This window comes from Ixodes scapularis, unplaced genomic scaffold (genome assembly GCF_016920785.2).
Source record: "Ixodes scapularis isolate PalLabHiFi unplaced genomic scaffold, ASM1692078v2 PGA_scaffold3__209_contigs__length_174095766, whole genome shotgun sequence".
Taxonomy (NCBI): Eukaryota; Metazoa; Arthropoda; class Arachnida; order Ixodida; family Ixodidae; genus Ixodes; species Ixodes scapularis.
In genome coordinates, this window is record NW_024609868.1 from 4,867,011 (window position 1) to 4,888,418 (window position 21,408).

The window sequence follows — 21,408 nt, forward strand, 5'->3', positions numbered from 1 at the left end:
TCGGCGCGGTGCTCTTGCAGGAGACCGAGGGAGAGATCCGCCCGGTGGCATTTGCCAGCCGGGCGCTGAACCCGGCAGACAAGAACTACACGGTGAGTGAGCGCGAATGCCTCGCCATCATTTTTGCCCTTAAGAAGTTCGATCATTATGTCGAGGGGACGGAATTCACGATCGAGACGGACCATATGGCCCTCGCGTGGCTCTCCCGAATCAAGGAACCCGCCGGAAGACTGGCGCGCTGGGCCTTGACACTGCAGAAGTACGAGTACCGAATTCGGTACCGGAAGGGCACGACAAATGTGGTGGCCGACGCGCTCTCCCGCGCACCCGTGGATCCCCCACCGCGCGAGACAGCAGACTGCGGAGGCGGGGCACTCCCCCGGGAGACGGGAAATCCCGCCTCGAGCTCCGCTCGCCGCTGTGGCGGCGTCGCGCAGCTGGCTGAGGCGATTACCTCACTGGGACCGGCGTTCAACCGAACGGAACTGTTCGAAGCGCAGCAGCGCGATTCTTTTTGTCGCGCTATCTTCGACCGGCTCAGGCAAGAGATGGATCCTGACCAGACAGGCGGAAAGACGCTGCGGCACTCCGGAACACCGAGAGGGCCAAGTGCCACCGCCCAGGAGTCAGACATTGAAGCAGGTGAGCTGGAGCATTACCTCATCGATGGGGACGGCGTCCTGCTGCGCTACTTCCCGGAAGAGAGCGATTCAAGTGAGTCGTTCAAGACCGTGATTCCCCGCGATCTCAGAGTAGCAGCGCTGCGTCACTACCACGATGCGGACGGTCACGGCAGTGCACCGAAGTCGTGGCATAAGCTGCGCCGTTTCGCTACCTGGCCGGGTATGAAGGGGCAGCTGTGCCGGTATGTCCGGAGCTGCGCAGTGTGCCAAGAGCGCAAGCCCAGGGGGGGCAGACCACCCGGCCTGCTCGAGCCCATCGTGAGTACGCGGCCATGGGAGATCGCGGCCTGCGACTTGATGGGGCCCCTGCCGCGGTCCAGCGGAGGCTATCAACATGTGTTGGTAGTGACCTGCCACTTCACCGGATTCGTCGAGATGTTTCCAATGCGGAAGGTGACAGCCAAGGGAGTCCTGAGCAGGCTGTCCGAGGTCTGGTGTCGCTACGGGTTCCCCGAGAGACTGGTGAGTGACAACGCCTCGATATTTTGCTCGAAAGTCTTCGCGGCAACCTGCCAGGCCCTCGGGATTAAGCATTGTAAGACTTCGTGTTACCATCCCCAAGCAAATGTGACCGAGCGGCGGAACCGCGACATCAAGCCGCTGCTCGGGGCGTATGCTCGTAAGCAGCGGGACTGGGATCTGCACTTGGATTCGATTTCGTTTGCATTGCGGTCCAATCTCAACCGCAGCACTGGGTTCACGCCTGCGCTTTTGAACTTCGGCAGAGAACTCTCTACGCCGACCGACGCGGTTCTTCGCCCGCGACAGAGCGCGGCCAGAGCGGTGCCCTCGCACGAGGATTTCGCGACGCGCACAAGAGAGCGACTGTCGCGGGCGCTGGACGCCGCCCGCGGAAACAGGGCTCGCGCGCGGGCGGAGCAGAAGAACACCTATGACAAAGCGCACCGCGATGCGCAGTTCGAGGTGGGCGACACCGTTCTGCGGCGAAGTCACGTGCAGAGCGATGCGACTAAGTTCTTCTCGGCGGCGTTGGCCCCCAAGTGGGTTGGCCCCTTTGTCATCGATTCCAAGAAGTCTCGACTGACATACACGCTGAGGGACCAGAATTCTGATCTCGTCCGCGGGACAGTTCACATCGGCGAACTGAAACCCTTTTTCCCCAGAGAAGGGGATGAGCCGGTCAAGCGGCCGCAAAGGGGCATTCGCGGGCACCAACGATCTCAGGAGTTCCTGGGACCACCGCGGCACAGCTACAACACGCGTAGCCGGAGGCAACCCGATGGGATCGGAACCTCGTAGAGTGCGTGGCCCGGGAAAGGGAAGAAGAGGGGGGAACGATCCGAAATCGGCGTTCCCGGCATTGTGTTCTTGTTTTTCTTTGTGGGTGGGGGAGGGATGTCTCGGAACCCTCAGTGTTAGTTTTTGTTTCTTGTTTTTGCTGTGGAATGTTTTTCTTTTTTTTTTGTTTGTGCGGCGTTGCTGTTGGTGTTGGGGTACTGCTCCCTCGCTGGGCGCGCGCCTTGGACTTCTCCCAGCTTATGCGTCATCGGCCCTGCGGCTGCTGCCTCGAGACGCGGCTCGGTGTGATCCTCTCCTGGGAGACGATGAGAGGATGAGTCGCCGTTTGGACGCACACCAGCTTGGGCTGAACTCCTCGTCTTCTGGCAGTGTATTCCCCGGCAGGAACCACAGCTTGGGGAGCCTTGTGGGACGTCCGCGACGCCACGCAGGACGCCGGTGTGCAGTTCTCATTGACACTGGACTTCCAGCCCCGCATCGTTCCGGGAGGGCGGTCGCAGCTGGGTCGCAACCACAGTCCCTCTCCAGTGCACCACTCCATGGGGGGGCCAGTCTCATGGTGGCCAGGCACACTGCTCAAGGACCCAGTTGCCCCGGAGGTTGCCGCCAAGCCGAAGTCGACAAAGTCTACTGTGAGGTGTGCGGTGGCCGCGCACCCCAGGTCTCGGGCGAACTGATGGACCTCAGTGAGGACGACCCATGGGACCAGCGGTGTGTGTGTGCGTGTGGGGGGGTCTCCAGGCCAAACCAAGCGACGGTGTTCCCAGCAGCCTAGCCGTACGTCTGAATTCCGGCGTACTTCGATTTTTAGGAGAGGGGAGTATGGCGCACCGTGAATTCACGAGGGCGCCCATCAAACCATTCGGCCAATCTTGGCCGCGACACGATCACATGGTCGTGTTGCCGCGGGGTCGATCGGGATCTCGAATTCGGCTCCCGACGCGCCGCTTTCTCTCCTAGCCACTGGAGGGCGCTGCAGGCGCCCCCGTGGCAGGCGAGGAGAAACCTCCTCGCCCATCGAGATATATACTCGGTGGGGCAGGGGGCGAGAGGCCTCTAAGAACTCCGGACGAGACCGAGACGCAGGCAGGCAAGTGGGTGGCGACCGGATCTAGAATATCGCGGGACGCGAGGCCTAAGGCCTACTTTGTGTTTAGCGTTGGGCTTAACGTGCGGTTGTAAATATTGGTGTAATGTAACTTGTATTTGTATTTTAGATTGAGTGTTTTGTAGCGTTGGGTGTTTTTGTACCAATAAACTGGGAGCGGAATCCCGCTCCCGTGAAAGAACCAGGCTGGACTCGGGTTGTTGACGGACCACGTGGGAAACGGCGAATCGGCGGCGGTACGCGAATTCCTACAGGGCAAAGCTCTGGTGGGGCTTGTTGCGTAGACGCTGAGCTGCAGCATGCCGAGCCTTTCGTTCGTTTTCATAGATGTTGCGCTGCGGTCAAATGCTCAAATGAATATATAACCACGTTCCATACCACACATTCTTTTACTGACATGGATGAAAACGAAAGAAGGGCTCGGCATGCTGCGGCTCACCGTCTGCGCAGACAAGCACCACCAGAGCTTCGCCCCAATCAACATCATTCACCATGTGGAGATGCGGTTGTTCTTTTTTTTTTTTGTGCCCTACACGAGCACGGGAGCACGTGCTCACATGCTTGTGAGCGCGTGAGCTCACAAGCAGGACCACGAGCCCCCGACGCCTGACATCAAACGGACATGGCTAGCCCCTAAGGAGCTTCGCCCCTAAAAGGAAACTCTGAAGTACTTTTCTTCCTGCCTGGTGATGATTCTTAGGTCGGGCTTTAAGCTAGAATGAATTATCTGTAACTAACCCGCTGTATGTCTTCTTATAACTTTTTGCTTGAACTTGGTTTGTTTGCAGTTTGGTACGAAAGTTGTGTTGACAAGTGCACATAATGGTTATGATTGGATCTCGTCATCGGTGCTACTCGTTTTCGGCGCTTCGAGTGCCGAATCGAGACGCAACTGTGCCAGTGTCTTTTTTCATTTGGAACCGAGTCGGTAATACATTTTAAGATTGATTAGAATGTAGCTTAGTCAGGTTCAGCTGTATTTCAGCATCAGTTGATGTAACCCAGCCTCCTCCTTGGAAGTAATCGTCGTGGCTCCAACCTGCGCCGTCGAAACGGGTGCCCGCCCACGGGTCGATCTCCGTCGTATTTGACGTATTGAGGGACGTCTGGGGCAGGGTGCACGTGCTGCTTCTAGCCATCTGGTTTTGGACGACGCAGGTTTGCAGTGGGCCTGGTGGTGCCCCCAGACGTAGGTGGCGGTGCGCCAGGTTTGGCGGAGTCCTTGGGGCCGACACCCCCCTCTTCGCCTACTCCCAGCCAGCGCAGCCACCACCGGCGCAACGTTAGCGACACCTCCGCCTTTGTCAAGTAAGTGGCTCCCGTTCCTCTTTTTGTGCACCCACGAGCAGGCTAGTTGAATAGGTAGTCCCAAAGATGCGCCCATGACACCTTCGGCAGATTTCTAATGTCTTCAAGGAACAAGTTCGGTCTTTCTTTTAACTGAGGTATCGGGAAGGCATGCCGATTCCGTAGAAGTAAATTTCGTGAAGTACTGCAGTTAGTCCTCGGCAGTGAAACTTTTAAAGTATGCGCTACTCACTGAGGGTCCTCAAAAACAAGCAAAAACAATAGCCAACTGGAAGTAACATACTTCTCCCCCCGGAAGTTTGGCCATTTTTTGTTTGCCTCCTCTGTATACAGTAGCTGCACGTGTTCCACGCATGGAGGTAGGAAGCTTTTGGAGACGACATGACGCTGTGGAGGGGCATGTCCTCAACGATGGCCAAAACCAAGAGACGCCATTCGACGAATCGAGAGTCAACATGGTGCCAACAGCTGCTTTGGTCAATCTTGGGAGAATGACCAAAGCAGCTGTTAGCATCAAGTCGGCCCTTTTTTTCGTTCAATGGCGTCTCGGTTTTGGTCATCGTTTGGTCTCCAGAAGCTTCCTAGCTTTATGGTTCCACGGCTACCCAACGAATGGTGCCAGGGTGTTCTCTCGTCCTAATTAAGAGGTTTTAAAGACATTTGGTCATATGCAGATGCAAGTGTGCTATCCAGCCTTTAGATCAACTGCTTGTACGCTGCACACCGCCACTTGCCCCTTCCAAGGGGACGACCGTCCAAGTGGGGCGACTCTGTGCAACCTCCGGGCTTGTCGGGCCAGGCCCTTTGTGCAGGAGACGTCTCAGTTCCTGGCCCCCTTCGAGGTGTCCCAGGGCCGGGTCCCATCCCCAGCCTCCGCGGACAACCCCTCGCAGCATTGGAACCCATTTGCGGACGACCGGATGGTGGAGGACCACCTGTTTGGACAGGAGTTTGACAAGATACGCCGGGGCTCCCAGAGCAGTGAGTGGCCACATTCCTCCCTGCCGAGAATTTCCTGTCGACCAAAGCCGGTGTGGCACCGTATTGCGTCGCCTGGAAAACTAAAAACCTCCGAGATATGTGTGCCGTTGATTTGGGCTTTATCCTTCCTGAGGCCACCGTAACGCTGATGGAATTGACAGCGTGTCACACACCGAGGCACTCGTGCCCGTAGATGGCTGCACCCGTTGTGACGTGCTCTCATTGGCGTGCTCTCATTCACGTACTCGGCGCATTCTTCGGGAGTGTGGCGGCTGTCATGTAAGCCGCCTTTATGCGTGCTCTCTCCTGCCAGGCATCTCCAATGTGAAGAGTCGCGAGAGTCTAGTCATGAGCAGCGGAGACCTGGTGGACCCCTTTGGCGCAGCGCCCTTCAGCCGATCCGGTGAGGTGCCCCTCCCTCACGCTATGTTATGCCAGCTCTCATGTCTGAGCGTGCGTGCGTGCCGGCGACCGTCCCAATGTGCACGCTAAATGTGGCGTCACACGAGCGTTTCAGCCGCCATAGAATATACCAAAGGAATCAGAGTCTGTACCTATACTCCGTTTCAAACATAGCGTGCAACGCTGGGAAAGGTACTGAAGTAGTGCGCATGAAAAAACACAAAAAAATGTGTTACTCTGCGCGTTTCGTGGACGAGCGGTACAAGGCACTGCTCTGGCGCAGCGCCTCGCTGTCTGGCGATACCGACGTCTCGGTGGCGGTGGTTCAAATCCACTTCGGGTGCAAAGGTTTTTTTTGTTGTTTTTTTTCTCGACATATTTTTGTGCAAAATTGTGCGCATTGCGGAAGTGTATATTTCAATTCCTATTTTCTTGTTGCTTTTTATTTATAAGGGGGTAGACTAGGGGCTGGTGTCCCGTTTGAACCCCGTGCCGGCCTCGTCAAAACGGAAGAACGGTCGAGATCCAGGGCGTCTTTATTTAAAGCCGTTTATTTACATGGCAGCGTGAAAATCGGAGAGTACCTTGAGAGTGCGGTGGACGGTCCTTTGTACAACGAATACTGGGATTACGGGACCGCACTGCCATTGGTCAGACGGCTTGGCATTCCCTCGCGTGATGGGACTTCATGGAAGTTTCCTTCAGAGTCCAAATACTCGCCGGTGTATGGAAGTCATCCAGACGGCAGTATCTCGTTGCGCTGCTGCGGCGTTCCCATGAACCGGGAGTAATTCACAATAGACGCGTACACAACACACGGCACTCGAGATCAGGATCAAGTGTTGCTTCCTTTTCCGAGGAAAGCAGAGGCCTCGGAATACAGGCACAGGCATGTGCGTCGTCCACTTAGCCGACCAAGGTTAAGGTGCCTCAGGCAGACGGAGCCGACCGAGGTTAAGGTCCCGCAGGCAAATGAACCTAGACGCTTCGGAATGCAACCACGGGCATCGTCCGCTTAGCCGATCAAGACGAAGCCGTAGGCACGATTCATCACCGACACGGTTCCTTCTTGAGGCTTGTTTCACTTTGAAGCCACAAGGCCGATTTTAACACCGAAAATAACAAGGGGAAGTTTACATCACGGTTCGCATGCTCAAAACTTTCACGTTGCGAGGTCCTCGCTTCGGGGACGCCACCTTGCCAGACACTCCGGGGTCATTACTGACCGTCTCCAGGACTTCACGGACCGACGTCTCCGGGAAACGCGTTCTTGCACTCGCGTACACATTGGGGATCACCTGCTTGCATTTTTTCGAGATCTTCACACAACGAATCTCCGAAAATATCTGAACAGGAGAGGAAAGCTTCCTGCGTAAGACGCCATCTTCTCAAAACCGGCGAGGCAGGGCGCAGGGGAAGCCGCACAACCCGAAAACCCGAAGCGACTGCGGCACGGACGAAAACGGAAAACAATTTGGACTTCAGAGTAGTTTACATTATCTTTTCCTTTTTATTGAAAAAAAAAAAAAAAAAAAAAATCGGTGTTTTGTCGAAATCATAACGCCACTATCAGTTACTAGCTCCAAAAATGCACATTTTACGACTTTTTTTTTTTTTTGCTGGGGCAGCACTATTTTATGGGGCGAACGTAGGCAGTCGGCAGTGCAAACCGGTGCGCTAGCCTTGACTGCATTGTATGTAACGCTATGTATGAAACGGAGTATAGGAAGCTATAAATTGTGTCAAAGGCATTCTTGGGTACTTGGCCTTATATCGCAAAGTTCAAGAATACTGTTCATATAAACAAAAAAAGATTAATGTGAAACTAGCATGTGATCGAACCTCGTTGATGCATTTGCAGTCTTTTCATTGTTTTTTTTTTCAGCTGTTACGTTTACAAATGCTGGTTCCTTTTGAGCTCCTGTAGAGATATTTATACTACTTTTCTATTCATTGTTATTGCCATCCCGGGATTTTCACTAAAATGCTGCCACTTGATGCGGCCAACATGAAGCGTTGGGCTGCCCTGTCGTTGGCATTGCAGCTGCCTTCTTCCCTTTGCTCCACCTCACTCTCTTTAGCCCCTTTGCCTTTTGGCACTGCGCTTTTCGCCCAGTTTAGCATGGCCTTGGACTAGTAGGTTCGCAATGCATGCCCATCAGCATCACAGACAAAGAAGGCTGGCTTTTAAGGAAAATTTCATTTGAACATTTATTTCACAACATTCCTAATCACTTCAGCTACAGCTCACTTGTTGACCGTGCTGGCCATACCATTGTTTGGACTTCCAGACAATGACACTGCCATCACCGTGACATATCACGAGCTGCGAGTGGAAGATTTCGAGGAGACACTCGTTGAAATGGCTGTATGTCAGCTTCTGTGATAAGACTGAGCCAGAGCGACCTATTCCCAATAAGATCAGACGTTTACCATTGTCGATCCTGCGCTGGCACGAGGTGGTGGCACTTAGCGTCGGCACACCTGCAATATTGAAAAAATCGCTTGCCGTCACGGTGTTTTCAGGATTCTATATCCTGGGTTTGTTACTTGTGAAGTAGGCGCGTTACCAGACAGCTACGGTGCAGCCTTGAGAATCTGCTTTATCGGAGTTTGATAAGCACGGTGTGTAGGAGTCTCACGTAGCACCCGCTAGATGGCCATAGTTGCTGCGACGTAGTGATAGCGCAGCGTGCCCACTTCACGAAAGCGTGCACTCGGCCATCTGCCAGCGAAACGTGGCCACCCACGCTACTACGCCACAGATGAACTAAGGGAGCGGAACAGCAACATTTCGCATTCACAACTCGTAAGAAGTGCTTAGGTGTCCTCAGACTTTTTTTTTATTTTTTATGTTAAATAAGTTTTTTGCAGACATTACAACTTGAGTTTTGTTTGCTATCCTTGCGTGTTACTTTTTTCCTTTCACTACATCGTCTGACTAGCGCCTGGTGCCTGGCGTCTGCCTTATAGGGGGCTGAGCCCCCCCTCCCCCCGGTTCCGGCATCTCTGCCCACAGAGGCCAATCATTAGCACATGGGGAAGGAGCCCAATACACAACGAGGCAGAGACAATGTTAAAAAAAGAGTGATTCAGCACTGGTATGCTAAGCACGACGTTTTCATACTCGGAATTTGTGCGGACCCGATTTTTGAGTTACAACGTCCTTTATTAGTCAACTTCACATAAATTCAATTTCCTTGAGCATTGCAGGAAAGTGTATATGCAAGCTTTGCTCACAAAGGGCTCCCGTAAGTCCAGTGTACTCGAGCGTAGGTGAATCCGTCGGGTTTTGCCGGTGTTTGCCGACTGTTTGCTCGTCGCCGCTACAGTACCTGGAACGCATCTCGGACTGGTTAGTTTAGCGTCCTATTCCAGCCACGCATCGAAAGCGTTCCCAAAGTGGCAACAAAAACCAGTGTGACGCTATTGGATGTCGCGATCCTGACGGTGGGACGTAGAAGTTCTGGCAAAAAGTAGTGAATGCAAGTGTCGCCGTCGTTACGGCTCCCCAACTCCCGGCTGCCAAAGCTTCCGTGGACTGGCGAGCTGGAAAGCAACCTGCAGCAGAACAGGCACCTGCCACATCCACCACCACCGCTGCGACACCGGCAGGGTCGCGGCCGGCGACAGCGTGACGCATCTGCGACGACGTCTGGCGGAAATCGAGAAAACGCGTTTTTAGGACATTGTAGACAGACCGGTGGGAGAGGCGTTCCAGGCACGGTGGCGCCGCTTAGAGCCACTAAATGAGCTGCGCTTAGAGTATCGGCACTCCGTTCCCCGACATTGTTGTGGGCGCCGCCATTTTGGCTCGTATGCAGAGCAGACGCAACTGCCGACCGTCATGATTCAAAATCGCAACTTCCTCAGCATTAGATTCGGTGTTAGGAAGCTTGCGTAATATTGCTTTGCTCTGTCGCGAACTGCTTAAACATTTGTGGAGGACAGAAAAACATTTCCTGTGATCTCAGATAAAGCTTCAGATAACTGGCGACCATGATCTTAAGACACAATATGGCCAAGTGTCTGAAGCGTAGCTTATTTAGTGGCACTAGCGCCGCTGACCGCTCGTCCAGAGAAGTGACCCGTGGCGTGCTTGCGCCAACTCGCAGGCAAGTCGGGCCGGGCCAGGAGTTCGTCTGCCAGGGGCGCCGTCCACGCGCCGCACGGGTTGGCCCTGCCGCATTCTGGAGGTAATCGCCTGTGGCTGGGTCGCCTCTAGCTGCCGCACGGCGTCACCGTCCCGTCGTGCAGCCGAGGCGGTGGCAGAGCGCGGGGTTCTTGCGGCGCTTCGCCACTTCGCCCATCGGCTGAAGACCCGTGGCTCGGGATCATGCTTTCTAATCACTCGACACCAAAAAGAACTGTCGGCCATATTTTTTATTTTTATTCCCACAGTTGTTTTGTTTGATCTACAGTCGGATATGGCTACTCTACCGGACAAGGCAGCCTCGCTACATCGAGCATTGCACAAAAAAGTTGTCCTGTTCTTTGGGACTCCGGATGAATCCGACGTTACTGGCTCGAAATCAAATTTTGTTTTGTTCTTTGTTTTTCTTGTTTTTTTCTTTTCACAAAATTATTTTAGTACCTTAGGTTCAGGTGCCCGAAATGGTCCTCTTAAATTGCGGTATAATCTAGTGTCCCAAAGGAGCGCAGAGATTCAGGCCCTGCCGTGTTCAAGCTAGTATAGTGGTGCCGAAGTTGCTTCTCCAGAACCAATTGTTGGGCTTTTCCTGGAGAGCCACCCGACCTGTAACCGCGTCTCTCTGTAGACGCGGCAGTTTGTGCAGTTAAGTTCTGAGCCTTTTGTTGCGAGTGTTGCAAGCCCTTTTGTTTCCTTTGGCTCTGGAATGTCTGTGTGGACCATAGCAGAGACAGTTTGCCTCGTTGCTTTATTTTTATTTTTCATTGCGAGAGAGTTGGCCTTGTTATGTGTTGCTAGTGCCTTGTCCGCTTTTTATTGATGCAAGTTTGTTTTTAAAGCCTTGACATTTTTGAAGTTGCTCAAGCTCTAGTCAATCAGCAGAAGGCCTTTTAGGCATTCGTTAAAAAGCATGCACTGAGAAGGGTTCGAGGGGGGAAATCTTCCACTCGCAGCTGCAAGAAGCACTTTCAGGCTTTTGCTATTGTTGATGTCATCCCCTGTGCTCTGCCAATGTACAACTTGTTTGGGCTGCACGGGCCTTTCAAAGGGACAATGAAGGCCAGCTAAAGCTTTTTTGTCTAATGAAAGTGTTCTGCAGTTGCTAGCAGATTCAGAAAGCTAGGGTGTTTTCAAAAATATTTATATGCCACACGTCTTTTTTTGTAAGAAGTGCATTCAGGGACCCATGTAGCATTTGGAAGATGTGCCCGAGCTTCTTTTTTTATCAGTCTTCCCTTTCAACTGTCATCACCTACTTTATATTTCCATTGTTGGAGGTGGGGGGTCAGCGGTCAGCAGTCTTGCTTTTTTTCCTCCACTAAGAACGATAAGCAAGGTGCAAGTAGAAGCTGCTCCCTCCATTTTCTCTGGTAGATTAGGCCGTACAATATGGGTGTGCAGCTTTTGGTTATTGTTGAAACAGGTTACACAGGTGCATGCTAATTGCATGCATTTGCCCTTTCCTTCCCAAAACCGTGGATATGTTGGTACAGCTGTAAATCCAGTAAACTCCCCGCACTTAATGCCCTCTTACTGTGAGATGCTGGTTTTCTCTGTATGAGGCATTTTGCCAGGAGGTAAGCTTGCTATTAGGTCAACAGAATGTGGCAGATCATGCCTCCGAACCGTTCTGGCAGCAAGCAGATTGTGCCATCTTAAGTTTTTGCGGAATTGGCAGGTTTCTCGCTTCTTGTTCCCACCCGCTCCGGAAGCGTTCCAGTCGGGAGAGCTGGAACGGTCGGTACTGCTTACGCCAGCATGTGATAACGTTGCCTCATGTTGCAGCCCTGGTACTGTAGTCACAGGAATGCTCTCAAAGGGGAAAGTAAGCCACATTTTATGCTGACAACTTTCTTTTGTACAAGATGCGCATGTGTTCGATATAACGGTGAATGATTGTGTTGGCATTTTGTTACGGCTTGTTCATTGTACCTTTTTTTTTTAATGTTGTTTAAACCTTGTAAAGTTTGCCTGTGCATGTCTTTGTGGGGTTGCATCGTGCCACTGCATTTGCTCGCAAATTGTGTTAAATGGACACTGCATGCGTAGAAAGCATTTTTGAAAATTGCTTGGGTGGGCCACATTTGTCACAGAATGCCCGCTCCCTCAAAATTGATTTATTCAGCATTTATGCTGCAATTTGAGTTTGAAGCGATTTCATGTGCTCGCACAAGCTGGTTCAAAAGTGACTTTTATGTCAAAGTGAATGTCACACTGACGTCAGAACAGGAGCCACTCTGTCAGCCTCCCATTGGCTGGGAGGGGCGCAGAGGAGGTGTGCCTAAAAGAGACGAGAATGAAAAGCATAGAGGAGATCGGCCTCTACGCTTCATTCACGATTTCATTTTATTTGCCTTTCGCGGCTTAAGTACAGTTGAATATTTCATATTTTCGTGGAAAATGCATGGTGGGACATGCATGAACCTATCCAAATAGTAATTGAAGTCGTATGCTTTCCCAGACGGCATGTGGAGGGCAAACAGTCAGTTCATGAGACACTGAGCAGTGGACAGGGCATGCTGAGGGCCTCAATAGGCCTGGGATGCATTGTCCGGCTCCGGGCGTGGATTTGTCGCATTTGCTCTGTGCCCACTGTAAAAGGAAACCCATTCGCGAGCTTTTTGAAGGGGTACTAAAAGAGGCTTGTTAGCTTGTCTTCTTATGGCAATAACTTCATCGAAGCATCTTAAGAAAACCCAGTTATTCTTTTTTTTATGGCAGTAACTTGATCTGAGCATCCTAAAGAGCCCAGAATTACTCTCATGTGCAGCCTATTCCTCTATTAAAAGGGATTAAACATCTGTGCATTATTATAGCTTGGGGGAAGAACATTCCAGATGTCGGATGACAAAGAATGCCCGTAAGCCGATGACCTCCTGCACTACGGACAAGCAGGGCGATTTTCATTTGTGTTGGAAGCCATGGCTCGCAATTGGCCGACGGGCGCCCTTTGTCATCTAGCCTCTGGAAGATGCTCCTCTCCCAAACAGCAACACGTGGACGTTTGATAATATTCCAAGGGAATAGGTTGCACACCACAGTAATTTTGTGATTTTAGGATGCTTTCGGCATCCCTTAATTATGACCATTAAAACAGAGTCAAGAACCGATTGTCCTAAGCCCTAAGGACCTGTTGTAGGATGGGCACGTCAACCAGTAAACTGGTAAACATTGGTGCATGGCTCTTGTGGTCTCCCCAGCATGTTGTTATGCATGCGGTGTGTGTTCTGTTTTGCTGCTTGCTGCATACTAACCAGGTGGCTGAGCTGAATTGGAAGTGAAAATGGGCAATAAAAGAGTCTGAGATTGCTATCGCATAACTCGCTTTATTCCGGAACGGAGCTTGGGACGTTGGACGGGAGTGGGGACAGAGGAACGGAGACGGGAAGAAAAGCAGGCATGCTGGACATCCGTCTCAATCGTCTGCACCTGGCCTCATATCGTAGCCCTCCATGTGCCTCGCTCTGTTAAATACCGAGGCTGACACGCTTTGTTACGTCGTCGTCTGGCTGCACTGGCCCGTAAACTGGGCTACAAGACTCAAATAGACCACTCGCAAAACTCCCGATGAATTATGGAAACGTCCTGTATTCCTCGCACCCGTAGCATCTCCCACGTGACTGAAGAGAGAGGAAAAGGGTAGCATAGTTGCATTCCCTCCGTCGTCTGCTACGGCCGGTTTTACCTGGCTGGTTCCCAGAATTCCTTATGGAGCTGCAAGGGGCACTGCACGTCTTTCTGCAGGGTTATTGACGGACTGAGCCGTAATGGCATTCTACAGTTGCGTGATCTGTCTGATGCACTCTTTTTTTTTTTTTCTTCTGCAAAAGATAGTAAGTAAACAATTTCTGATTGCCATTAGTGTTGCATGGATCATCTGCTCTGTGCAAGCAGTTAAGTTCAATAATACTTTTGTTAACTAAAATAGACAGGCAAGAGAGACTTGACGTGACAGCAGCAAAGGCAATGAGAACGCTGAAGGAAACAGGTTTTATTTTGCCACTCTTGATTGGCGGGAACTAAAATCCAAGTCGGATAACTGTAAGGGGTACTCGCGCAAATTCTAGCGACGCTTACTTTTTCTATTGATTTCTCTGAAGAGTTTCAAGACCGGGAATTTGAATGAGGAAGAGCGACGAGGCAAACTTTTAAAACGTTGTGCGAGAGGGAGGAAAAGACAGCACCACATCACCGTCTCTCCAAACACCGCAGGTACGGCGGCGCTCGAAGAAGACCACGGCGACCTGCTGGCGCCCAGGGCACGCCACTGCAGCGAGCACTCGAGCACCTCCCAGGAGAGCCGGGAGGCCGCGGTGCCCCCCACGATCTTTGGAACGTCCCCATTTGCGAGAGCGCCCCCCGAAGACCGCTCCAAGTACGAGAAGCTCCTGGACGACGTGGAGGAGGACGCAACGGCGAGGGCGACTGGCCACAAGCAGACGCGGCTGCTCTCGGCCGAGGAGGACAAGGACTCCATCGGCTCTGCCAGCGACCTCCAGGCCAGGGTGGAGCTGAGCGAGGAGGAGGAGGTGGACCTCGCCGGGAGGCCCGAGAGGCCCGAGGCCAAGGAGCGTCCCCGCAGGGCACCGTGCGAGGGCGCACCCCACGAGGCGGCCAGAGGGTTCCCGGACGCGTTCGTGGGGCACGCCGAAGGAGAGCGGCCCCTGCTGGAAGACGACCAGCTGTCGGACGCGGAACCCAAGCCGGCGGCGGACGACCTCGCAGTCCTCGTTGCCAAGACCCTGCCGCCCCCGCCCAAGCGGGAGCCTGCCACGGAGGGCCCGGCGCCCGTGGACATCTTCACCGAGGCCCCGTTCCGCAAGCCCCGGCCGGGCAGGAGGTCGTCGGATAGCAACAGGCCGACGGCGGCCGCGTTGCTCGCGGAGATCAGGCAGGGGCGGGCACCACCCCACGACTTCCCCGCGGACTACCGGAGGCTCGCGACGCACGCCAACTCGGAGGGCGAGCTTTCGAGGGGGCTGCCTTCCGCCGCCGCCGACCTCTTCGGCGCGGCGCCCTTCGCGCAGCCGCCCGGCGCCGTCGACAACGGCGCGACGGCGGAGCTTGGAGCGGCGCTCCGTCACAACTCGGTCGGGGTGGTCCTTCCGCCGCCCCAGCCGGAAGTGCCGACGCGCGCCCTCAGCCACCAGGACCTGTTCGGGGCGGTGCCGTTTGCGCTGGACAACGGGAGCGTCCTTGGGGAGGCGGACGGGTCCCCGGACAGCCCCGCCGGCTCTGAGGAGGGAGAGGAGGGTGCCCTGCACAGGTTCCGCAAGGAGCGCAACCGGCGCTACCAGCAGCTGCGGACGGAGGAGGACGTGGCCATGACGGAGGACCTGGTGGAGGCCCGGGGCAGGGTCGCGGCCGGCCGGCGCAGGAAGAACGCCGACAAGGCCACCAACGCCTTCTCCAACCTGAGCTTCGAGGACATCGGCAGCGAGGAGGACGCGGGTCCGGCCTTCCTGCCCGACTTCCGGGCCTCGGCCGTGGGCAAGTGAGGCTCCCCCCCCCCGGCCCTCTACGAGAAGCGAGATGTGATAGTACATATTGTACATTTGCGATTATTATTACTCTTATTATTATTATTATCGCCGAAATGGGGCATCTATATAAATATATATATATATATATATATGATATAAGCGCGATTTTGTTATTAGCCGACATCTTCCATTGTCTGATTTTGAGGCCCGCAAGGAGAGATGCGCGAGGCGGCGTCTCCGGGTCGGTTCATCCTGAGTGTAATAAAGTTTACATGGTGGCTCAAGTAATGAGGGGGGGGCAAAAGGTTATTCTGGGAGCTCCTGTGGTGCTTTCGCTGTGACTAGAAGAGCTGGTGCTACGGCAAGTCCGGGTCGGTCGAGAGAGAAGCTTCTAGACCCCCTCGGACGACGAGTGCCGTGGGTGTCGCTGCCAAACGGTACCGGCTCGCTGCGTCTAAATAAGATGCCAGGGACTGCCTCGAGAGCGCGTGCTTTTCGGTATGCCACCGATCGTATTTATGAATCGTTTCGAATGAGGAATGTGAAAGTTGTTGAAAAAGCAGTTTTTGTTAAATGTTTCCAAGTTTTTTATATTTATTTATGTGTCCGTTAAGAATGTGTTGCAGGTTCGGAGTACTACATTGCAGTTTTCCTCGTTCGAAGGCAAAGGACAACTCGTAAATGCAGTCACGGCACGTCGCGTGTCTTATTTTGTGTGGAAGATTTCTCTGTAGAGAAAAGAGGATGACTAATATCTAAATGAAGAATTATGGGTCTACAAACCTTGTCTATATCGTATAGGAACACATTTGCTATATGTTTTATAGATTAGTTGTAGGTATTTAATAATAAAAGGAATGCAGTAACCACCTTGTCTACTTTTACTGCTTGCCGTCGACAGCAGTGGCATGCACCACCAAGCTTTCGACGAAAACCTCGGTGAGTACATTTTTCGCACACCGACTTGAGTCGTGCAGTCTTTGCAGATTGATGCAGCAAGCCACTGAAGGCTCATTGGTAGAAGCCAGGCTGCGGATCCAGAACAGAAAATGCAGTCTCGTCCTTAAAAGTGCCATATAAAAGGTCGGTGTTTGATGCGCACGACTGGAAAAGTTGAGCTACAGTAGACTCCTTAATTCAAACTCCAGGAAGCCACAAATATTGTTTGAATTGTTGGAAGTTTGAGTTACCAAATTTATTTAAATACGATGCAAGATGCAATGATTTGCCATATGAATGGCTACGGAGACAAAGCGGATATTTGATGATTTCCTCTACATAGGCCTGATCATAAGCAGGTATGCCGCACATGAAACATATGTATGACATAAGTTCATTCCCTCAAAAATGTTTATTGTGGACTGTTCAGACAGCACTTGACAACTCGAAACGAACCTTGTTTATCAGCCGGAGAAGTCTAATGGAACTATTAAACGGGACACACGAGCGATGAAAACGGGCAGCTCGCGGCAGTTTTTATAGCAAGTTGTGCAAACTCTGTGACATGGACCTATGCCATGCCGCCAGGTCACAGCGTCCGCGCAAGCTGCTATGAAAATTTCTGCGCGGTGCCCGTTTTTATAGCTCGTAGTGCCTTGCTCGAGCCCCGTTGAGTGCGCTTCCCACCAAGCACCGGTGCACTGCAGAGAAGTAACCCGCGGAAGCAAGCTCCGCGGGTGTTGCCTCTCTGCAGTGCAGCGGTGCTCGGAAAGGAGCGCACTCAACGGGGCCACAAGAACAAAAAGTATAAATTGCAGGAACACGCCGTTCAAATTGTATGACTTATGGATACATTAAAAACAGTGGGACAACCATACTTTTGAAATTTGTTTGAATTAACCAAAAGTATGAAATATCAGAGTTTGAATTACGCAAGACTACTGTACTATTACGACTTTTTGTCCCTGCACAACCTCAGTTGCCAGGTGCTATCAATGGGAGTACACACTGCAAGCTTAGGTTGCCTTCGATTCTTTGTAGAAGCGGGGCTCTGACACTACGATCGGTGACGGGGTGAGTCTTTCAAACGCCTCCAGCACGCGCTCCTTGCCTTCTGCCGTGCGTTGGCTGTGCGTGCACATTCCAGGTGTACGAGGTGCGTCACCGAAGGTAGGAAGCTCGTTCCGGAGGTAGGGCTAGTGAAGCTACTCCCTGCCGTCCTCACCTTGTCGGGGACTATAAACAACTGAGGTACAGGTTGCAATGTAGACACTCTGTGCAAAGCAAGCTCTCGAGGCTTGCACCAACAATCGAAGCCGTTTATTGGTACTCTGTCCCACCGCCATGGGGGCACCCATTCACAGTTCAGACTTCAGTGGGTTTTTGTGCATTTGCAACGCCTTGACGGACACCATCTTCCCGGCGGAGGGCCCCGTGACGAAGACGCCGGTCAGGCTATTGCCGTACACGCAGCCCGTGTCGAGGCCCGTGCAGCGGGGCCACGTCTGCAGCATGCGCTTGGCATCGTGGCCAAAGTACACGTGGGCAGGGCCATTCCAGAGGCTGCCCCAGGGCACGGATCCCTCGCACTCGTTACTGACGCCGAGGATGCCCCCCTGCTCCCAGGGGTCGCGCACACGCAGGTTGCGCATGCTCACCATGTTCCGGGGGGAGGTGGCCAGTCCCTGTCCGGGCACGAGGCCAGCGTGCACCACCAGCGCATTGAGGCTGGGCAGGCTGAGCGTGTAGGGCAGCTCCTGGAGGAAGCGGGCTTGCTGGCCGCTCAAGCGCCCAATCCAGCTGTTCTCGGGGGACAGCTGGTAGTTCGGGTCACGGGACGCCAGGTACTCCCTCAGGACCGCCTGCGCAGGGGAGGTCGATATGTGGGAACACCCGAGAAACCTGGCCAAAGGAGCCTCAATCTCCCTTTGATATCCCATGATCATAAAGGCATCTTTAGCTAAGAGTACAGACTGATACGCCGGTTGCAAAGGGATCTATGATAAAGGTACCTTCCTGCTGGCCGCATGAGCGGGGTACTATAAGGATGCCTACTTTTGCAGAGTCTGGATCAATATGTTGCTCGACTCTCGACCTACTGGTGGTTCTTGCCAAGAAAAACGGTCTATGGTGTAAAACATGCTGCAGAAAGTAAGTGCTCAGCAGCACAGCCACCACAATGTCCACTTACGTCACGTCTGTGCAGTCTGTTGCAACAAGAGAGATGTAGAAGCGTGGCCTCCAGTGCCAGCTTTCCACCAGCAACGCTTCAGTATCTCGTGAGCACGCACACAGAGCCAGTGAGGAAGGCAACAAGTGTGTGCTGGAGGCGAAGCTTCTGCAGGGTTTGTGTCATAGCGAACTATAGATGGCCTGCTCTGATTTCGCATTGGCTCCCACTGTATTGACCTTGCTGCTAAGCACACACCTAGGGTCAGTGGCAGATTAAGGGGGGAAGGGGGCGGGTTCAAGATGGTCCCGACCACTCCTTTGAATTCCGCATGTGTAAAAATTTAGGGCGGGGGGCAGGGCAGGGCATGTTTTCTCATACATCTGATACATTGACTTCCATCTAGAAACACCTGCATCTGCCCCTGCCTATGGCAGCATACATTACATACCACCCAATGTTTTTCTTGGCAAGATGTAGGAATGACCACCAGCATGGCCCGAAGACATCCAGCGCAAGCCATGTATAGTTTTTTTTTTTTTTTTTTTTTTTTTTTTGTACAATACTTAGAGTAGCAAAATTTCGTCTAAAATTGCCACACCCAAAATAGTGCTCACCTAAAGCTGGGCTTACGAGTGGATATTTCTTGGCGACAGTTCACTGAATAGTGTCCATTACTCTGAAGCAGTGTGGTCAGTGGCGGATCCAGAGGGGGGTGCAAATGTCCTGACCATCCTCTTGAATTCTGCATGAGTAAAAATTTTTGGGGGGGGGGGGGGAGGAGGAGGAGGAGGAGGAGGAGGAGGAGGGAGGGGAGGGGGGGGGGGGTGAAGGGTGAACATAATATGCTGACCCCCCCTCTCGAAATACCTGCCTCCGTCCCTGAGTGTGGCACCACCTGTTCTCAAGTGCACTTGGAAGGTAGCTCAAAACACAGACAGGAGAAAAACGGAACATTGTAACCGATGGATGGTGGGGAAAGGACAAGAGGACTATACATGGCTTGCACCTGATGTCCTCGTGCCATGCTGGTGGTCATTCCTACTTGTTCCAGCACCCGTTTTCCGCCTACCGCATAATCCCGCCCATTGTGAAGAGAGATGGTGAAAAATATCGGGTGGGCGATCTTTGGCAATGAGACAGCCAAAGTTTATCAGAAATGGCTTATAAACGCCACACCCGCTATCGCCACATGGCGCGGGAACCGCGCAGATTGCGGACGCGGCAGATTCGCGTTCCACGGCGATAAACACAAGGGAACTCGCAACGAACTCGCAAGCCACAGGAACCGATGTTGCGCGCGCAGCCCGCGAACACAGCAAACTCCGGCTTCGATGGTGCAACTCGCCACACGTACCGATACCGCAAATCGCGCGGTTGAACCGCTGGGAATCTGGGGTGGGCAATGTTTCGGGATGTTCAAACAAGCCACACCCCCGCGCTGCGCTTACGCCGCTTCGCGGCGACAGACTAACTCACTTGGCCCACCCGTAAACGCCGCTTGGCGACGGCCGATTATTCGCTAAAGTGTCATTCGGTGAAATGTCGGCGTTCGCTAAAACATTACTCGATCAAGTGAGTGCCTCCCTGGGCGGGTAGTTGCGAAGCTCCCGTTCTATCAGCGGTCCGAAGCTGCCTTCGTAAACAGTGAAGGGGCCGACGTACTTCGTCGTGGTTGCCCCGCACACTCTGGCAGGTGATGTTGTTGCCCATGATGAAGTCGAGGACTTGCTCGCTCTTGGGCCCCTTGTTGACCAGATCGCCGACGAACAGCTTCAGCGTGTCCTTGTCATTAGCGCGCTGCGAGTGCAGCAGTTCCATGAGCTCGTCGTAGCAGCCGTGGACGTCGCCAATGATCAGCACCTGCTTGAAGGAGGCGACGAACTCTGCGCTTAGCGTTTTGTGCATCTGTGCCGGGAAGGGCAACCCAAAATGATGTACCGGGGCGGCATGGCTGAAGTAGGATCTGACGATGGAGACTAGAAGGGACGTCATTGCTCCCATGGCGACACGGCGGCACCTCCAAATATTCGCAAAACATCCGAGTGCGACTTGCCAGCCTTTAGCGCTCGCAAGTTCCAATTTCGTTTATCATTGTTGCTTTCCGTCTTTTTTATATCTGTCTGCTGCCGGAATCCAGAGGTCTCGCACGACTTTTGTCGTATCAAAAAATGTATTCTCATTTTATATAATTATAGCTACAGTAATTGTGTTATGTTTTATCTGTGGCTTAGCAAAATATAATGACAGTTCCTTTATTATTATTATTATTATCTCTGATAAGGCTTTGTTTCTACTCGCTTTCGTTGTGGAATGAATTGGGCAAGTTTGCACTCCAGTGAAAGCAAAAAACGTGCCCTCGCAGGCTCAACAGGCTCAACCCATTATAATAACTCTATGCTCCCAGACATGCTCCCAGAGCCATTTTTTCCGGCTCTTCGGTGGCGCCATCGTGAGCACGTGGCTTCATTGGCTTCATCCTCAGTTGTGCAAAAACCCGCGCAAATCAAACTCCGAATTACGACCAACGGTGATCAAAATCTCAGGCTCGCACTGCTCGCACCAGAGCAGCTTTAGCGATGCTAGCAATGCGATGCTAGCAATGCTGTATTTAAGTGGGAATGACCACCAGCATGGCACGAAGACATCAGGCGCCTCAGCGTACGGGTTTGTAACCTTTCTGCCAGTCGCGCACGCTTCCCGTGTTCTTCTATTTTGTGCAAATAAAGATTGATCATCAGGACGATCTGTGGGTAGAGCAAACTTATCGCTCCCCATGAACAACAGTTTTGAGCAACGTTACGTTTTGACGGTGCGAAAGGAGTATGGCGAACGCTCGCTGTCCGCACGCGTTTAACCGGAAAGCGCACAGCTATGGCCGATTGTTACAAGGTCTGACCCACTGCACAATGGCGAAAAAACCG

At 52.8% G+C, this 21,408-nt stretch overlaps 2 protein-coding genes across 3 annotated transcripts in view; one reads left to right on the forward strand and one right to left on the reverse strand.

Annotated features, from left to right (window-relative positions):
* The window catches only part of LOC8043175 (AP2-associated protein kinase 1), a 54,012-nt gene extending 37,770 nt beyond the window's left edge, over positions 1-16,242 (forward strand). For both annotated transcript variants that reach the window (XM_029985053.3, XM_029985054.3), the window contains 5 exons: positions 4,210-4,359; positions 5,159-5,340; positions 5,654-5,743; positions 9,858-9,938; positions 14,105-16,242. In XM_029985053.3, coding sequence (XP_029840913.2) covers positions 4,210-4,359; positions 5,159-5,340; positions 5,654-5,743; positions 9,858-9,938; positions 14,105-15,390 — 1,789 coding nt within the window. In that variant the 3' untranslated portion in view covers positions 15,391-16,242. The remainder of the gene's footprint in view (positions 1-4,209; positions 4,360-5,158; positions 5,341-5,653; positions 5,744-9,857; positions 9,939-14,104) is intronic.
* Positions 16,243-17,589: 1,347 nt separating this feature from the next.
* Positions 17,590-20,861, reverse strand: LOC8043179 (bis(5'-nucleosyl)-tetraphosphatase PrpE [asymmetrical]). Its single transcript, XM_029985055.3, has 2 exons — positions 20,150-20,861; positions 17,590-18,176 (listed from the first exon to the last, which is right to left on the reverse strand). The coding sequence occupies exons 1-2, from the start codon at positions 20,486-20,488 to the stop codon at positions 17,673-17,675; spliced, it is 843 nt and encodes a 280-aa protein (XP_029840915.2). The 5' UTR covers positions 20,489-20,861; the 3' UTR covers positions 17,590-17,672.
* Positions 20,862-21,408: the final 547 nt, after the last annotated feature.